Consider the following 20,303-nt stretch of genomic DNA (forward strand, 5'->3'; position numbering starts at 1 on the left):
ATGAGAACAGCATATCAAATGAATTCAAACGCAGAAAAAGTCGATTAATTGCTTTTCTGGTGTTCATGAAAATGTCTTTATAAATACCAACCCTCAAAAATGTTTTATATCGGAAACATTATTAATCTCACAAGAAGTTGAAAAGTTCGAATGTAGATTCCTTTTTTGTTTTTGCTTAATCTTATTTCAGTTTCATGGTTGAAGATGGTTTATTATAGATTGCCTTAATCGATTATGGCACAATATTCGGTTTTTAATATTCTATAGTACGTGTATGATTAAGCCTCCCATTCTTTTTGATTTGTGCAACACTGATTACTCGTATGTAACGCTCGACTTGCCTGTTATCTTTATTGAGTTTTTGTTTTATCAACTTTAATTTCTTGTCTATAGTGAACTTACTGTTATTGCTTTCTTGAATCTGGTACAGAACGTATTGAGTACAGAAAAACATTCTTCTAATTTAAAGGAAGACGAATCCTCACAGAAAAAGTCTGCCAGTTCTAACTTCAGACTTTCTATGTCTTTCAGATCTTCCTGGAGTTCAGATAGATCATCTTTTGCAAACTGCAAAGAACAAACAACAAAAGTTAAAAATATGATGATATATTCTGAAGAACATCAACCATCAGGTAACATTTATAGTTAAAAAAGGAATTATAAAAATAACAACAATGACCGTTTATAATATACTATGTGATGTGAATATAAAAATCATTGGAAAAAAGTGTCTTACTTGTAAGAAATCTGACATCTGATTTTTGAAATCTGCCCCAATGGTTTCAGCTTGCATTGATAGCTTAGTGATTTTATCATGAAGACCATTTATATCCGATGTAACATTTTCAAGTGATGCCCTGAAAAAAAATCAATTTGTTATCAATCAAATGTTTCTAGATATATTATGAATGATGAAACATAAAATATAAATGTCGAAGTTCATTGACTAACTAGAAGTGAGTTAGACACATAGACATTATTAAAATACAAAATTTACTATATGTTTTTAGGGTATGAGGAGAAATAAAAGAGTAAATTTCCTAAAGGCTACATGCTTTTGCTATGTCTATCATCAATTATTCAGAACAATGCCTTTTTTACTGTCTCTATGCAATTTTAAATCTGTTAATAGCCTTTTTAAGCATGACATAAAAATAAATACAAATCTTATATTAAACATTCATAAGAAATGATTATTTACTAAAAATACATCCTTTTTTATAACAGAACAAATTTGTTATTTGGTTCATAGGAAGGTCAGAGAACATACAAACTTGGAAATAAATTAACAAGTTCTTTTTTATTATGATAGGCGTGTGATCAGCATTAATTACATTCCAAGGTCAGAAAAGGTCAAGTACAGTACACTTACTGAGAGGCATCTTTTAAATATCTCATTTCATCAGGAAACTTAAGCAAATCGGGATTTTTCTCATCCGCTTGCTGAAAAATATAAAACAGAACATGAAATAAATTAAAGAAAAACGACTTTTCGTTGCAGCTAAAGCATAAATATATGTTTTACTTATGAAATTAAGTATACTTAATATATCAGAAAAGTATGTTAAGAAACTGGGCAATATTGAAAAGTAAGCATATTAGGTTCAAAACAATTTGAAACAGATATTCGTTTATACTTATTTAAATAGCTATAATACTTACCAAAATGACATAATGAAGAAGGTTCATTCTAGGTTTATTTGCTCTAGTTTCGGTTAACTTTATGAGAGAAGACAATTTGAATCCTGCAGCATCACCAGCATAGTTACCCTGAAACATAAAAAAATATGTATATAGTTATTAATTGAAAAAAGATGATATTTCAATATTCTTTGGGAAACGTGATGACAGATGACTGAACATGGCAGCAGAGAGCTCTTTGAAGAAACGCGTTTCTAGTTTACATGTACCTTTGTTTTATTGTGCATTTTTCGATTAAACCATTTGATTTTAATGTTTTATGTCTCAATACTGTCGTTTTGTGATTGGTTGTCTCTAATTTAGCTTTTGCTCTGTTGTATTACACCTAATAACGTTTAAAGCACTGACACAGGGCTATATTTAGATGATTTTATTTGTAGATCTATAAACACTTGACCAATTTTATCATTACATCAGACAAAAGTGTTATTCATGATATACTTAACGATTTTTATCATTTAGTTGTAAATTATTATCAACAAAATAAATGGATTATAGTGAACATTCTGTATTAACATTACAGTAACCAATTGAACGTAATGTTAATCAAGTACCAGTTTGACTGAAGGCTAGGTCCCATAAGCCTTACAGCAAATATTTAGGTATGATATGATTGGGTATAATAACAACCATTACACGACTTAGTGTATAAATATTTCAAAGTATTAAATCATATTATGTACTTCAATAGCATTAATTCGCTCAAACTGGCAGAGTTTCATAACTAAGAACAAAGTGATTAGTTCATAACATTTAACCAAGGTTAGGCACCGCTTTAAAGAGTAAGACAAATATTGTATATTTGTATATATAATTCACAAATTGTAAATCTTAAAAGTTAAACAATTTGATATTAAAATCTTTGATATAAGAAACAATAACTCACATGTGTTGTTGTTTTAAGGTTTATTTTGTTATTAAATAAGAATGTAAGTGTATCTATATCCTAGTTAATTTGATGTAATAATATAATTGATTCTCCTTCGTTTTATAAATGTTTAATATTACAGAAAGCAAGTTTAATTACAAAGCCATTTATAAATTTCAAATCTTAAATTACAGTGAATCAAAACTTTTAAAATTCTGATCTAAATAAGCAACCTTTCTGTCCATTGGTATCATACGATAAAAACCAATATATAGAAACAGTATAAAATCGGTTCATCTTAAGTCTTTATATAAACTTACATTATTTAAGTAGTTTCCAGCAATCAGTACCAAATATAGCAGTTCGTGAAGATGACTGTTCTCTTTGATTTCTGAAAGTTATAATCCAAATAATAAATAATGTTTGGAAAATGTGTGAATAAGTCAATATTTAATAAGTGGATACATTACTTAAAATACGTTTGTATTGGTAAGGACTTAATTATGATATTACTCTCTTTTGCAAAGGGAAAAATGTTTAATAAGTAACATGACCTGAATAACCTTGCCTAACTTGTGCAAGCTACTTTCCAAAAAGTAAATTCACAAAAATACTGAACTCCGAGGACAATTCAAAAAGGAAAGTCCCTAATCGAATGGCAAAATCAAAAAGTCAAACACATCAAACGAATGAATAACATCTGTCATACTCCTGATTTGGAACAGACATTTTCTTGTGTAGAAAATGGTGGATATAAGCTGATTTTAAAGCTAGCTAAACCTCTCACTTGTATGACAGTTGGTGAAAAGTCAAATAGTGCAAAAAATAATATATATAAACGTTACGCTTTTAAATTTTATCATACGAAAATAATAAGATAAAACTTAAATGATTTGACATAAACAGCAACACATATTGTGATTGCCATCGCCAGTGTATCCATGGGTTCTTCGTGTATTAACTTATACTATCTTTAAATCAAACAGGATCAAACATCATGAACTGATAAATCATCATATGATTCATTGGTTTGAAAAATTGAACTTGTCCAATTATTTGTGACAAATTGTTTTTCAATAGCAGCCTCAAAACCTTCAACTTTATCTGACATTTACCTTATGGCTTTAATACTGTTGAAGTGTTAACTTTGTAAGTAAATCTAAGTTATTGAGACTGCTTAATAAATATACTCCCACCCTGAATCTACACCTTATAAACGTATGTGTTAGTCTAAATTTGATAGCGCAAAATTTTAAGTAGCCAGTAAAAATTTATTAGAATGTACTTATATTGAGAGAAAAAATTATCATAATGACTAATACTTTACATAAATATATACAACGTCATCCAAGAAACTAGTTTAACTTTTAAGGAACTACATTAATGTGTATTTCATGTATATATCAATATTTGTTTATGCCTGTTTTTTACCTGTGTGGTTTGAACCGTTGTTTTGTTTTTAAGTCGCCGAAGATACATCACAGTTGTCAGTGAAGTGAAAAAAGTAAAATTGATGCTCTATGTTCTCATCCATAGGATAATTACATTGAGCAAAGTTCAAGAAGTTCCCACAAAAGTCATCACATATCTACTTTTTGGATAGACCTATCTATCACCTCATCACTTCGTAGACATCTTAAAACAAAAACTACTTCAATTAATGAATTACTAAAGTGGTGTTTAAAATGGTGTAGACAATCAAAAAACATACTCGAGTATATCAAAACTAAATGCACATAAATAGGTTGTACCTTTTGCTGCTGCAATCACTGCCTCTATGGCAGGTTTTATCCAGTCCATGTTTGTATTGAATTCCTCTTTCACGGCAAAACCTTCTATTCTGGATTTATAACTGTAACAGAAAGAAACTTCATTTATTTTAATGTATAAAATGTTGAAAAGATACTGCATAGTTAGAGTCTGATAAAAAACCAAATCACAAATATGCCGAACTCCGAGAAAAATCAAAACGGAAAGTCCCTAATCAAATGGTAAATGGCAAAATCAAACGTTAAAAGACATCAAACGAACGGATAACAACTGTCATATTTCTGACTTGGTACAGGCATTTTTCTCTGTAAAAAATTGTGTAAAAACTGTGTTTATAGCTAGCTAAACCTCCCATTTGTATGACTGTTGCATAAAATTCAAATAATTTAAACAATGATTTATGAAGATATATATTTTGTACTTACTATGGTATGGTAAGTAGACTAACTAGGAATTTCTCTGCACCACCAAGTTTACTTTTGTCACCATCAAATGTTTTCAGCTTCTCAACCTTTATAAAAGTAAAATCATATTATGAAGCATGTAAAGTAAATAACAATAATTGGTCTTTATTTTGTCTAAACAATGTTACTTAAATGTGTTTTCTCTAATGTTATGCCAGATAGGTATAATTAAATGCATTTTATTACAATATGTGAAACAGAAATATGATCTTTACAGTATTCCAGTTTATGTACAGAAAGTCTTTCAATTATTTTACAATAGGATAAATTAGTTTGCAATAAAGTAATAAAATAATTGCAATTGAGATCTGAAATAAGCAAAATCATTATAACAAAAACTTACTTCATCCTCATACGGAAGAATTTTAAGAAGATTTCTGAGTTTTTCTGCACCTATTTTGTCACTAGCACCTTCATGTATTAACTGTACGATTTCGTCACTTGGCATTTTAAACTGTCTCAACAATATATTAATATGAAGACTCCTCTTTCCCTCAAGTAGGTTTATCTGAAATAAAACAAAAAGTTTGAATCTATGTTCGTTTGTTTATTTAAAAGGGTTTTCCAATTATTAAACAGTATAAGATTTCGGTATACTACTGTTTGCTCTTATTAACGATACAAATATTCTAATTGTAGTTGCCATATTTTAACATTTCATATGTTCATGGTTGTCTTGTGTATTGTATTGGTCTAAATAAAGCTGTTGTTTTTTCTATGGTCGGGTTGTTGTCTCTTTGACACATTCCCCATTTCCATTCTCAATTTTAACAGTAGTATACCGCTGTCATAAATCATAAAGAAAAAACAAATCCGGGTTTCAAACTAAACCTTAGGGAAACACATCAAATATAAGAGGAAAACAACGAAACAACAGAAACACTAATGTGCAACAAAAAACCAAACGACAATGCAACACACACAGAAACGAACTATAAGGTAGCAATTGCCATCTTCCTGACTTACAGTACATTTAAGAAAAAATGGTGGGTTGAACTTGTTTTTGTAGTTAAACGCATCAATTCCCGTTTAACTCGTATCCGTAATGGTCGTAAGTTATCGTTAATCTCAGATCGTGAGTGATCGTGAGTTCCCGTTAAACTTAGATTGGGAGTGATCAATATTAACCTGTCAAGATGTGTTTCATGTACTTTCGGTATTAATATACATATCTGTATTCTTCTTTGAAACGCATTATGATTTAATTATTTCTAACATACAAAATAACCCTTTCAAATGTAATTGTGCAGAAAGGTTACAAACTGTAAAAGGTTGAAATGATTTTTGATTTAATGTCTTTTATACATATATTGTTTGACCGTCTACTTTTGACTAAATAAGTCTTTGTTTTGAATGAATTGGTTTGTTTTATCACTCCTTTCAGACTGACCTACCCAAACCTAATAGCGCGGAAAATTACATATAAATTATGTTTATACTATAATGTTTTCACATGTTTGCGTGACGGTAAAATGAAGAAAACTTTTTTAAAAATCATAATTGACAATGTTTATACTCATTTTTCAAAGTGTCATTTTTGTTTTCATAAAGCATTGTACACATAAATGAAAATAATTCGTTCAGGTTAAACCGTAGTTTGTCAGGTGTAAAGATCATATGTAAAATGTTTCCATACATTACAACTATAGACACAATAAATTCTTATAGCTGTTTCAAAATATGAAACAATATTTACTTCAATTTGATGTTCTCTATTGTATCAACAGCATACATTTTGCTAAACTCTAAACTGCTGGTTTTACAATTTTTCCACACTTCAACAATTTCATTAAGGATCTAGCTGCATAGTCCTTTAGTATTTATAAATTGTTCATGCTCTTCCTTGTGTATGTTTTACCACACGGAGTGGTTCGAACGTAGAACATTTCGTGTAATTATAATTGGTTGGCCTCTCCGATGTTATGAGGCTATGAGAATTCATGGTGAAAGTGAATTAAGAAAGGCACATTGATAACTGCTAAAACTGTCGTCGCTTTAACAGACCGGTAGATTGTAGGTTACCCTGAATTAACGCTGATTAAAACTTGAACAAATAAATATCGAAGAAATGTTTTCATTTTTCAAAATTTGAAGCAATATTCATGATTATATATCAATCTTATATTCTTTTTGCTACGTTCAAAATATACAACAGGTACGTTTGACTAGCTAAATTACTGCATGAATATTTTTACTTTACTAGTATCGCTTATTCAATATAAAAAGCCATCTTAAACAGTAAATATTAAAAGATCATATGTTATTCGCAGTGTGACGTGTTTTGCTTTAGCAGGTGTTCATGTATACATTGAACTTTTGGAAAAATTCAGCAAATAACCCCCTGGAATACGAAGATCAAAGTGACGTCAGATTGAACAAGCTTAGCAATATTATCCTTCTGATAATTTGCACGTGTCCCTTTAAATAAATGCAAATCGTGGTCAATGAAGGGTTTAACCTAAAGAAAAATACCAGATTGACAGTAAAGATTGTGGTAACAGGGTTTTGTAATCTGTACAATTACCCACAAGACAGTGAACAGGGTACGATTGTTCTTGGTGTTATGAGGATCTCCCACGGCTTACTGGATATGATATTAAAGTGAGATTTCGCGGATCAGTTGTACAGAAATATATTGATAGCTTTGTAATATTAATTGTTGATAATATATTTATAACAAATCAAGCTGTTATAAAGCACTGGAATATTCATGATATATAAAATATTTGCTTCGTTTTAAAGGGGTCTACAACAATCAAATCGCGATTACTGAAATCTCTTTCGCTTTTAAGTTTGGATAAGAAATTATTAAAATACTTAGGTGTAGATTTCGTGATATATATATAGGTTCTATATTTTGTCTAAAATGATTTGTACAACATCAGAAACATTACATTCAAAGGTCAGGGAATAAAGTTGTTAAATAACTTACGAATGAATATAATTATTTTTAATGATAATTTCCCCAAATCATTTAGGTCGTACTATTTCATATAGGTGCTTAGTCCTTGAACAGGAACTTTAAGCTCTAGACAATTGATTCGGTGTTAATTTGTATTATTGTTTGACTGAAATACTATTGCCCTCGTTGGTCGTAATCATTAATTCGTCACTATGCCCCAATATCTCCTGTATCAATGGAGCTAAAGCTAAAGCGGATTTGTTAAAGAAAAGATTTATTGCAATCTAATATTTGTACATTTGGATGTTTTTTGTAAATTCTATTTTCTTAAGTCATGAATTACAAAATACAAATCTGAATAATGATACAAATCTTCAATGTATTTGCCTTAGGACTTAAAACATATCATCACGCATTGAGCACATGGTGTTTATCTAGTCCTCTTCACCCAACACTATCTGCATTATGCAGCGAGGCATGTTATTATGTGGTGCAGTTCTTGTCATAAATCTATACATATGACATCATGCGTTCATTTACAATTTGATTCCCCAATAGATAAAATCACATGTGAGAACTCAAACTTTAAAGGGTGTTTTGTCATTTAGGAATATTAAGTAGTGCGAAGATTATATACACATGAATACATTGAAAATATAATTTCTAAAGATGTGCTGTATCATTGCTTACTAAATAAGCAGCCAGAAGATTAAAAAACATAAATTCTGAATCATATAAATATTGTATAACTTGATAAGGAAGTTTTAAGGTTGTATAGAATTATCAATTTCTTTTGACAGGTCGATGACGAAAGCAAGTTATGTTTTGGAGATGCTTAACATATTATTTCAATATTAATAGGCAGTTGCCTGCAAAATAAATGTATCCCCCTGCACCCCCCCCCCCACCCCCCACCCCCCAAAAAAATCAGAATTACTTTGCTCAATCTAATAAAACTTTCACTTTGAAGGATAAGTTTGAAAGAAGATGATTGATTGTGTTAAAATATCATTTGATCAATAGAAACTGTATGAAAAGAGACAAAATGTCCAACCTCAAATTATAAATACGTCTAGTAGATGGATTCATAGTCACTTCTTATTGGTAAATAAACCTGAAAATGTTCAGTAAAGCAAACCTAAGTTAAAACTGAAATAATGTATTATTCTGATATTTCTATATTATTTACGGGCATTTATCAATTCTAATTGGTTATGAAATATGTTAAAGACTTTATACGTAGGTCGCTTAATAAAGAAATCCTACCTCTGTTGATTCTTTTCTTTTCTTCTCTGCTGAATTAGTCCCAGCAGCTTTATCCGTGGAAGAATCTGGATTTGAATTAACACTAAATAATTCATCTATTGTTCCGAAGTCAAATTTTGATACATATCCATTAAATAATTTCCCTGCCGTATTCCAAATGTTTGGTTTGCCTGATAGCACTTTTGTTGCTGATATTTTCTGCCATTGTAGTGTTCGTAACTTTGTTGTAGATTTAGGAATGTTTTGTTGAGGTAGTTTTTGTACTGGAGATGGCCTGGCAAGGCCCGGAACCGGAGGTGGGGGTGGCATTCCCGGTGCCATCGGTGGAGGAGGCGGCATGCCCGGTGGTGGCGGCGGTGGTGGGGGTGCTCCCATACCAGGAGGCGGCGGAGGAGGCGGTGGTGGTGGCGCGGGGGCTTTATTCGATGAATCTATCGTTCCCGGATGAGAATTGTCTGTATTCCGTTTTGGAGACATTACACGAGTTCGTCCATCATGACACGCACACGTACATTTGCCATCACTTGTTGATTTTTCCCTCTGTCTCATAAAAGATTTCAGTAGTTTTTGAGAGTCATCATTGTTTTCTATAAGAGTTGCTCTCGATACAAGTGTTTCCACTGTCTGCCATATTAGTTTACTATTTTCATCACTCGGGTCTATTTTCAGCATGTGCTGAAGCGTCGTTAGGAAAATCTCCTGAGTTGTATCCGTGATCTGTAAAGATAAAAACATATGGCTGATATGGAATGGTTTGCAACATTGTTTCATCAATCAACATTGAGCTAAAAATAATCATTCTTTGCTCAGCACATATAAGTTAACAGTTGTATCTTGTCTACTTTTTGGCAAAACATATGATTTACAGGTGTTTGAGACAAACGAAAGGAATTGTATGTTTGGTGCATGTGTGAATGTGGAATTTCTGTTAGTTTGCTTAAATGTATTCGGTAAGTACAAACCATTTCTTCATGCTTACGATGCTTTAGTTACATGTATTCGGAAAGTACAAACCATTTCTTCATGCTTACGATGCTTTAGTTACATGTATTCGGAAAGTACAAACCATTTCTCCATGCTTATGATGCTTTAGTTACATGTATTCGGAAAGTACAAACCATTTCTCTATGCTTATGATGACTCAGACAGACAAATATTGACTTTTTCACCTCTTTTTTCTTTGTCCAAATCTTCTCCTTAGACCTAGATTCTTCACTGAATAGCTAACAAAATGACTTTACGAAGTGTTTATATTGATACTATTATATAAATTATGTTTACCAAATATATACATATACCTATAATGTAAACAAACTTATATAAAAGAAATTTGATTGTACCCATTGTACCTATCTGGGATGAACAAAAGACTAACAAAAAAGATAAATAAATATTGATAGTGGTATAGAAACCTATTCCTCTTGGTTTAATTGGCAGATTAAGATTGTAGTTACACGGTTAATTATGTTAAGGTTTATTTATACAATAATTATTATATCATTTTTCTGAGATAAACATCTATAAATTCATATATTTTACGATTAATTGTAAACAGTGATTTTAATGTAAAAGACTATATAATTGATAATCAAATTACTGATTAAAACTAATATTTTTGTATTTCTAAAATATTAAAATTAATTTAATTTCAATACCATCATGCTACATCTTATTTTTAAACTAAATGTCATCAGTATTTATGTAACTTTAAAATGACATCTAATGAAGTTAATTTAGACTTTTAAAAATAAAAAGTTGTGAAAAAATCACCTCCGGTAAAAATCCAATTAATGATTGATAAAATAACTTGTCATAATTCGAGTGTCATAAATGATTGTTCTCCTTAATGGGATATCATATGTAACAGTTAAATGAAAATGTCTCAAAACATTTGAATGAGTGTGGAAACATAACCGTTTGTATTTGATAGGTCGAATTATGCCACTTATTAACTATCAACTCAGCGAGACCTGACTGTCTACTGATTTGTTTATCCTGCATTCAGTAAATTATGTAAGAAAAACAGACCAATAATAGACTATTTTTTCAAACTATACACGGGCCTGTAGACATTTGAACTTTTGATCCTCATTCACAAACTAAAAGAAAGCTAATCATTTTCTAAACTGAACAAATTGTTTCATTTATGACGCAAGTTTTTTTAATCAAAATCGTTTGGAAATATTTTTATAATAATTTATATAGACTACATCTGTACCCAAATTTGTGTATGGAAGCAATTTTTTATCAGAACACTGTAAACATTTCTAACAATAGCTAAACATATTTTTATCACAAGAAATATAATGACATAACGTATATGTTCGTTTGCTAAAGATTTGTTGAGAAGAAATAAATTAAAAAAAATCTCTATTGTAAATTGTTTGAATCTTACCTGTGTAAATATGGCATGAAAAACGTCCAGCGGACTGTTAAGGTCCACGCCTTTGATACCAGGAAGCTGCTCTTCATCATTCGCTTTCTGCTCATCGAAAACGTCCAGCTGAACAAGAATCTGAGAATCTACGTCTTCTTGTTTTCTGAAGTAGAAATTAAGGTTTACTTTTTGACTTTTCAAATATTTTCTGGTTTTATAAACTAATAGTTATTACAATGACTGTTGAGATGTTTTATTTTGGACTGAGTAATAAAAGTTATAAACGTCATCAACATTGCTATCAATTCCTACATCTTAAATAGCCTGGATCCCTTACCCACAACCTATGACCCAAAGACAGAGAGCTGATATCACCAAAAACAAGAAAACAGAAAATAGCCTGGATCCCTTACCCACAACCTATGGCCCCAAAACAGAGAGCTGATACCACCCAAAACAAGAAAACGCAAAGAAAGAAGCATATATATACAGTGTATGATACGGCGAACAATGTATCGGTTTAAAGCATGATTGATAATACCATTGTAGTAACATAAGTTGAAACAGTTTTGCACGAAGAAGTATTCTGTAAGTTAAGAGGTGAAGAGTTTCTAATTAAAGATCATATGTTCTAAGATTAGTGTTGAAATATTAAAGTACAACATTTCGTTGATGTCATAATTCCCATTAGCGTAAAACAAAAACAGCCCTTGTATACACTGGCTATTGTTTATCAATAAAAGTAAACAAAACGTTAAAATAAACATTCTGTTAAAACCAGGCAGTGTTACAGCTTTATCTCTAGTTCAAAGAACTTTTAATACTTGTGTATATTATACAAGCTTTCTTAAATATACATAAGGTTTTTATAACATACGTTCCTCTTAAAGATGTTACCATGATGTTTTAACAGCTTCAAATGTTCAAAATCATCATTATACTAGACTAGTAGTATATAAATAGATTTCGTTGTCAAAATAGACAAAATAATTAAACAAAACTATTTTATTTTTATATTCTCATGGTTGATTAGTTTGAGGGTATAAGTTTCCATATACTGAACCAAAACTTTGTACTTTAATACTTTCAAATAACCAAATTAAATGTTAGTTTTTTTAAAATAATCTACCATAATGACTGGGTGAAACGTCCCCCAATAGGTCACTTACCCAAAAAAGTTTAAAATTTTATGTTATATAAACAGAAAGTCTCACTTAACTCAATTTAGAACTTTAGTTAAAGGTGAAGGAATCCCAATCATAAAATTAAATCGTAACTCAATCTGTCCGAGTATAATCGGTAACAATCATTCGTTTTTCATTTCGTTATGTCTCACAAAAGTGTCCTTGAAATTTTATTTGAACGTCGATGTACTTTTGTCATCGTTCTCATATTGTATAAATGTTAAGAGTGGGACATTTTGGTAATTAAAACCCTCCCACCCAATATTATAAATTAATTTGTCAACTTCTTTTTAATATGAATTATTTGTCATAAAAGGCTTAAACGTGTTACAAAATACGATTTAGGAGCTTCAATAGTATTAATCAGGCGTGGGTTTGATACTAAAATTTGTCAAATCTTCACAGTTTTGTATCATATAACAAATTTAAATGAAGTACTATGTATGTAAAAGATCAAAGTGGAAGTAGAATATATTAGATGTCCACAACATTTAATTTGTGCAATCTGTGTTTCCATAACAAACATGTTTGTAAAATCAACCAGAAGAAAAATTCAAATCAGAGTGTTAAAATTAAGTTGTAAGTTGACTTTTAGAGGTTGACTGTTAAAATAGTTTACCCCCTACATTGATGGGAGAACATGACTCAATCTAACCACCACATCTCGCACATATGTGTAGTGTACTCGCGCATGTGAAGTGCACACATTTGAGCAATAAAACTAGGCGGCATCCTCTACAACCTGTGCTTATAGTTAAATTAATTAAATAGACACATTTTAGCCTTTTTTCTATCTTTATTATTTTATGTTATTTGGTTTACTCTTGCGTTTACAAAACTTCTAAATGTGTTTGTGTTATATGTCGATGAGGCAGATACCCAACAAATACATTCAGTTAGAAGTCAATTTACCCCCTTACGAGTTATTAGCAAAGTGGAGGGGGAAGCATTGAGGCACGTTGCAGATCAAATGAAAAGAGGAGGGAGATGCTTCTTGTGAAACTTGTGTACAATTCTAACATAATGAAAACGCTAATAAAACTCAAAGCTATAGATTATGAAGGGGGTTTAGACACCCTTTTTGGTTCACAATTAAAAACAAAAGTAAAACAGATAAAGGACAGGCGAACCAGGTTGCGATACAACTGACACACAGTAAAACTACCCTTTTACCAAATTATTTTTTTGCAATCAAGTTTAAATGCACCCACATATATAACAGAAAGGCAGATATGTATAACAATGGTGCAATTATATACTTGATATTAAATAAATAAGCAAGAGTACATTAAAACACCTTTGAAAACAGGTGTCGAGTGTCACAAATAAGTAAAAATACATCAGAAATATACAGGTATACTGTATAGTGAGTCATACGCAGCATGGTATAATTGAAAATTCTGATCAGGGTTCGAATGATCAATGGCATGAATATTAAACCTACTTAAATAAGTAAATAAAACCAACTTGTTCCTTCCATTTATTAGAAACGTGGGAAATTTGTTATACAGGCTTTCGATCAATTATATTGTAATTTGGATGTTAATTCATCCACCCCCTATTCACACGAGAAGATTTGTGGATGTACACCATGTCTTAGTATTTATTATCCCCTCACCAGGTTTTACCTTTTGTGTTATTAAAACTAGTTATGTGCTTTGTAAGTTGGAATCTTGAATCTAATATTAACGTGTCGTGTTGGCACAGATGTAAAATTCATAATTTGGCTAAAATCAGTTTGGTAAAAATCGCCATGTCATTCTAATAATCATGTTTTAGCCTCCCTAATAATTTTAAACGATAAGACCAAATTTTAACAGCAGTTTGTACGGCTCAAATTCCTAAGCCATGCACAGGACTGTTAAAATTTAAAATGTAATATTGTACTTTTGGCGAATTGCATTTTTGCGAATTTACTGAGGATTCCACACTCAAATTGAGAATGGAAATGGGGAATATGTCAAAGAGACAACAACCCGATCAAAGAGCAGAAGTCAACCAATGGGTCTTCAACACAGCGAGAAAATCACGCATACACATGACGTACTCGCAAAATAACTGTATATCAATTCAAAAGGTAAGCATGCTCTAAGGCATCGGAGAGCTATGTATAATACATCTATGTCTGGGAGGGATATGTCGATTTCAGAGATAGTTTTCAGTCATTAGTTTAAGCCAATTTTGATTATAACAATGTTTTAAAGGACATGAGACGTTGACATTTACAATGATGTAACTGTTCACAGACTTTCGCTAAACTTTAACTTCTAAAAAATATTTCATTTGAACTTCAATGTTGTGTTTCTACTGTAAGTGAAATTTTTAGTTATTACGAAATTTCTCACATTCGATATGACCCTATTGACCCTTAACAATCGAACATGTATTAACAATTATCAAGATAACTACTTAATCGTAAACGAAACGATTTCACTGATTTTTACCTATACATGATTCAATGTACATTATAACCTTCAAGTCTTTCACATGTACTACTTATTATGTAGATAAAGGCTTTGAAGATGAATAAATAATGTTAGTATTATGCAATGCAATAAAGGTGCATACAAATGCATATTTATGTCAGTTTTCACAGATGGCTAATGATAGCACATGATGGACATGCATGCATTTTATACATGCTTCTCGTTGCCTGTCTCCCGAAACTTCAAAGGTCGTGTAAGGCATGCATATATTTGTTGTTTATGTTGATCAAGGCAGTGAATACCATGATGTGTTTGTATGAAGAATTGTAAATATTAATGTATATGCTTATTTTATGCAGATATATCAATGTTAACATTCCGTAGCTAAAAGCAGAAAATAAATTAAAATCAACATATCTAATGCATGCTGCTGTCATTGTGTTCAGATTTTTTTTTTAAATTAAGTATCACTTTTTGGAGAAAGTTTTCACATGAAAAATAAGAGGACAAAAAATAGTTTAAAATACATTAAGACATACATGCTAAAAACAGTTGTCTTTTCACATTGGTTCATGTAGAGACAAGTCTAGATAATAAAGATACTACACAGTTCATTCGTACAAGATTGCATGCAATGACAAAAACAGTGCACCAAAATCTGCAATACCTCTAGTTAATCCATTGGTGTGTTCGTATCGTTTGCATTAGTAAAAGATTAATTAAATTATTTTTATACTAGAAAAGACTCTTATTGTATATCATCACCGGCTTAGTCAAGAGACAAAAATATTGATGTTATGACAAGTTTTGTTTATTTAGAATATATGTACAATAAAAACAATGATAGGAACTTGTAACCCATGTGACAGAAGCCCAGATTGAGAATGTGTGCTATATAGAAGCTTATATTTGACAGTTCTCCGCCTTTCAGTCTTCGATGGGGACATGTTGTTTGAAAGTTTGAAATTTTGTCCTAGTAGTTTGTTCAATTAATGACGACAATTTGTCGAAAATCATTGGTTATTGATCGAGATGAGTGAAATGTTTGTAACTAAAATCAAACACCAAGTTAATTTTAAAGGTAAATAACCAGTACTATAGATTTCTCTAGTACATGCTACCCATTACTGACATTGCTTTTGTAAATTTATTTCTATTTGAGAGGATATTAAATATCAATACTCTGACCAGCTTTAAAAAAAAGTAGTACTTTAGTCTGAGAAGTTTGTGTACCACTTGAATCAGACACAATATTAATGATGAATGATTTCTGCTTGCTTAATGTCCAGTTGAAAATATTTCATCCATATTAAAGGTAGAACAAAATAACAATTAATAGAGAAGAGAGCCGGTCAATCGAGACAAAGGACGAGAAGTATAAAGGTTGCTCTGAAGAAAATCAACGATTGAAGGCACCCATTTTACCTTGCAACAGACCACCTATGGACATTTCGGAAAGTTTTTATTTTGTGATGGTCTTGATCTTTTCTTACTGCAACAGATGCAGGAAATGTGAACAATTTCAAGCTAATTACCGGATATTACGAAGAAACAGATTTAGTGTCAAACAATTTTTATTTATTAAGATTTCTTTGCCAAATAAAAATGAAGTCTGAAAGGTGTGCCAAAAATTATATGTGGGATCTGAACAACCACTCTGTCTTTATAAATCAATTAAAATATGAGGAAATACAGAAATAGACCTAGTTAGAACGATTAATCAGTTTTTGATTTACAATCGGTACTTATGACTTTATTTTCTATAATGTCGTTTTTATACGAAAACATACATGCTCTATAAGAAGAAAAAAATAGGTTTTCTGATTAAGAACATGAAACGAAGAGATTTTGAAAATGTTTGTCTGTATACTTCCAGAAGAATTGTGAAGTGTAAATTTGGCTGCAGCATACTTATTCAACTTGCATATAATGATAAAAAAAAAGTAAAAACAAATAACAGCCAAATTTATTAACATTAAGTCTCAATTGAGAGACGAATCAATATCTCGTTGTAATGTCTTACAATAAAAGTTATTATTTGCAAAATTAACGTGGATTAATTTACATTAACAAAAAATATAATAGAAAATGTAATGTTCTGTTTAAAATGCGAAAAAGGAGAAAAATGCATAAAGTATTATGGTGTGCATTGGTACATATAAGACATAAACGGCTGTCAGCAATATCTTTATTATTGTACTTATAAGTCGTAAAAGTATGACAAAGTACTGTAACGAATCCCAACACAAAGTTATAATGATAGCGAATAACAATTAGATATTACTGTAAGTACGCTTATCTCTTTATCAATGGATAAACTGAGATTGTTTCTTAATAGCTTTATCTGATTTACACCAATAAAATCATAAATAGATAATTAAACTGTTCAAAAACTGAGAGACTTACTTTGTATGTTGCCAGGAAAGTCCCTTGTCATTTTTTGGATCAATGAAAATAAATTTGAAACTCCGAAACCACCCCTGTCCTTCCATGATTAGCCTAGCTAAGACATTGTATCATACTGATAGTGAAATGATCGGTTACCCTATAAACCCAAACTAATTGCTGAAATAGCAGATCTTGTCTCAGAATGATCGTATTCTTCTCTTTTCTAGTATTAATGGAGGCACGAGAGGGTTTGAGATAGAGTAATTAATAAAAGAAGACGTCTGGTAATTACTTTAACTTATGTTTCAATAAAGAGGTAATTAAACAAACAAAAAAAACACATTCAGGCTATATCATTTAGCTTCTATTTAAGTATTACTATCATTCTCGTAACCCTAAGAATGTCCATTGCTTTTGCAAATTATTCGATCTACGAAACGATAGATGCTTTGTAATTATGTAGTAGATAACAAGAGAACTATTACAATGTGATGTTTTCTCCCCTCAGTATCTCCTCCCAAACATCTGTAGGTACGTAGTTATAGTCATTTTCACCTCCGTATTATGTTAGAACATATTGTGTAATAAATAAGTTTCTAATTATAACCAGGTGCTTGTTAATCTTAGATAATGTAGAAATGCACCGTCACTATATATACAATAGTCAATTATTACATTGATGTGTTACGATGCGAACCAGGAAGTAAATCGCATGCTAAAAGGAAATGAGCAAGACACGGGAAATGGAAAACGACTTAATAGTGCAAATCCACAGATGAAATCGTTAAACGATCAAGCACATTCTGAAGTTAAACATGCACAATCTTCAATTAAAAGATGCAATATCTGCGAGTAAAAGATGCACAATTTGGAAGTCAAATGTGAAACATGCATAACAGAAGCAAAGCTTACAATGAACATGCAACTTAAACTAGAAGCTAAAAATTGACCACATAACTAAATTAAATACCGTCGACCTTGAAAATCGAAAAGGAGAACTCACAACTCGATGGAGAGGACATAATTCCCTTTTTACTTAGTATTAAAATGCTGAAATTTCACAAACCGCATTACTAGATTGCACTTTAAGACGTGACAAAAAAGTTCTGTGTGGTTTACCCAACCTTGGTTCTCCTAATTGTTTTATATATGGTTTGTTGAATTTTCGTGATTCATATTGTGGTATAGGACGTTCTTTTATCAAAACAAACACGCCAATCAAATATTCACTTCTTTGGTTTAAGGTTTACAAGTTTTAAGACAGATTTACAGCCCATTTCAATAATTAATGTCAATTAAATAATTAAATATCAATAACATTCACTTACCTTAGTTTATTAATGATTTCTTGCAGCCGAAGACCTTAAAAAGACAAGGAAGTGTTAGTCAGCATAAACTGCCTTTTTGTTATTATACACTAACAAGGAAAACAAAAGTAGTCAAGTTATTAAAAACAATGCCATTGCAATTCCTTGTTGTGAAACGCTGTGGCTTTGATTTTGACAGCTATGTTCAAACTAAGGACAATTTCCTCAAATGAAGGCGACAAAAAGTTGGGCCGAAGCCTTTTATATTTATAGTGGTTGGTCTTCATAATGTCGACCAGGCATAAATTTATTCGGTTACAATATGTTTGTATAGTCTTTTTCCTTTGCATGAATATTCAGTACCGTCAAGTTTTAAATACTGTTATTCGTATTCAAACTTATAGCTGTATGTAGAACTGGCACTATTTCATCATGTGTTGTTGTAATTATTTTCGCATTGACATGCATATCCATATCTACTTTTATTCACAAATAATCTAGATAAAATAAGCACTGTGAAATCAACTAAATATATTGATACCAAGGCCCGATTTCGAGCTAGCAATCGCGGTTATTTGATTGCAGAGAAATGATTATTACATGGTAAAGTACCTTTCTTTTACATAATTCAGTAGCATGTATTTGTAATGGTTTTATTAAAATAACTTGGTATTACTAAGTAAAATGTGACGTACTTAACTTTGACAATCTATTACATATTAACGTCAAATTAAAACAGCGACAAACATGACAACACAAACATCGAATTATCATTATAAGAAAATTATCGATAGACGTAGAATTAGTGGAGTTACCTAATAATGTATTATATTCCAAAAACAAATTCTTCGTAGAGAACGTTTTGTATTGACATTTCATATGTACTTTAAATATGAGTAGAATCATTATATTGATTCAATAGCAGGCAAACTTGACTGAAAATTTTAATTCAGATTTTTAACTGAATTATTCCTGCACGAATGATATAAGAGTGCATATTATATACATCATAACAATTTTTTTTTACGTCGACTCTTTTCATTTAAAACACGATTTAAAAACTAAATAGACTTATTTTTTTTATACATTTGAGTAAAGTGCAGAAACGAGATGAGAGTGCATATGAATGTATCGTGCACAGTTTTTGTAGACAGAAGAGCATATACAAAAAGTAAAAGACGTGGAAATACGTTGGACAAAGGGTGTTGGGACGAAAGTGAAAGTAAGAAATGGAAATTTCCAACCCAATGGTCTTTCCTTTAAGAATCGTAAAGTCAATGTTAAATACTTTTTTTCAGTACGATGTCCTCGTATATGATGAACATAAGTTAGACCTCTCCTTTAACTTGAACTTCGAATAGAGGTCAACAAGATATATGGCGACCTGACTAGAACAGTTTATGTTTATAAATCCTTGTCAAAATAATCAAAGTTTAGAGAAAAAACATTTAGAATACACAATACTCCATATCTCAAGAAGGACTATTAAAACATGCCAAAGGCTGTATGTAGAATTGACATTAGTTTTAAGTCGCCTTAGTAAGGATAATACGACATTCACAATCAGACATACCTAAACATCGAATTGTGGTCAATTTAGACCCCAGGAGGATATTTGGACTTAAATCGTTTGTATGTTGGTGCAGTATT

At 30.9% G+C, this 20,303-nt stretch overlaps 1 protein-coding gene across 2 annotated transcripts in view; it reads right to left on the bottom strand.

Annotated features, from left to right (window-relative positions):
- LOC143085163 (uncharacterized) overlaps positions 1-20,303 on the bottom strand; it is a 52,937-nt gene that overhangs the window by 6,526 nt on the left and 26,108 nt on the right. The window contains exons 4-14 of one of the 2 annotated variants that reach the window (XM_076261367.1): positions 18,675-18,708; positions 11,367-11,511; positions 8,972-9,688; positions 5,147-5,311; positions 4,765-4,850; positions 4,321-4,421; positions 2,890-2,960; positions 1,663-1,770; positions 1,373-1,443; positions 737-857; positions 403-567 (exon numbers count right to left, since the gene is read on the bottom strand). In XM_076261367.1, coding sequence (XP_076117482.1) covers positions 403-567; positions 737-857; positions 1,373-1,443; positions 1,663-1,770; positions 2,890-2,960; positions 4,321-4,421; positions 4,765-4,850; positions 5,147-5,311; positions 8,972-9,688; positions 11,367-11,511; positions 18,675-18,708 — 1,784 coding nt within the window. Of the gene's footprint in view, positions 1-402; positions 568-736; positions 858-1,372; positions 1,444-1,662; positions 1,771-2,889; positions 2,961-4,320; positions 4,422-4,764; positions 4,851-5,146; positions 5,312-8,971; positions 9,689-11,366; positions 11,512-17,364; positions 17,466-18,674; positions 18,709-20,303 lie in introns of those variants that run through there. The other variant, XM_076261368.1, reaches the window with a different exon arrangement.

The sequence above is a fragment of the Mytilus galloprovincialis genome, chromosome 8 (assembly GCF_965363235.1).
Source record: "Mytilus galloprovincialis chromosome 8, xbMytGall1.hap1.1, whole genome shotgun sequence".
Lineage (NCBI taxonomy): Eukaryota > Metazoa > Mollusca > Bivalvia > Mytilida > Mytilidae > Mytilus > Mytilus galloprovincialis.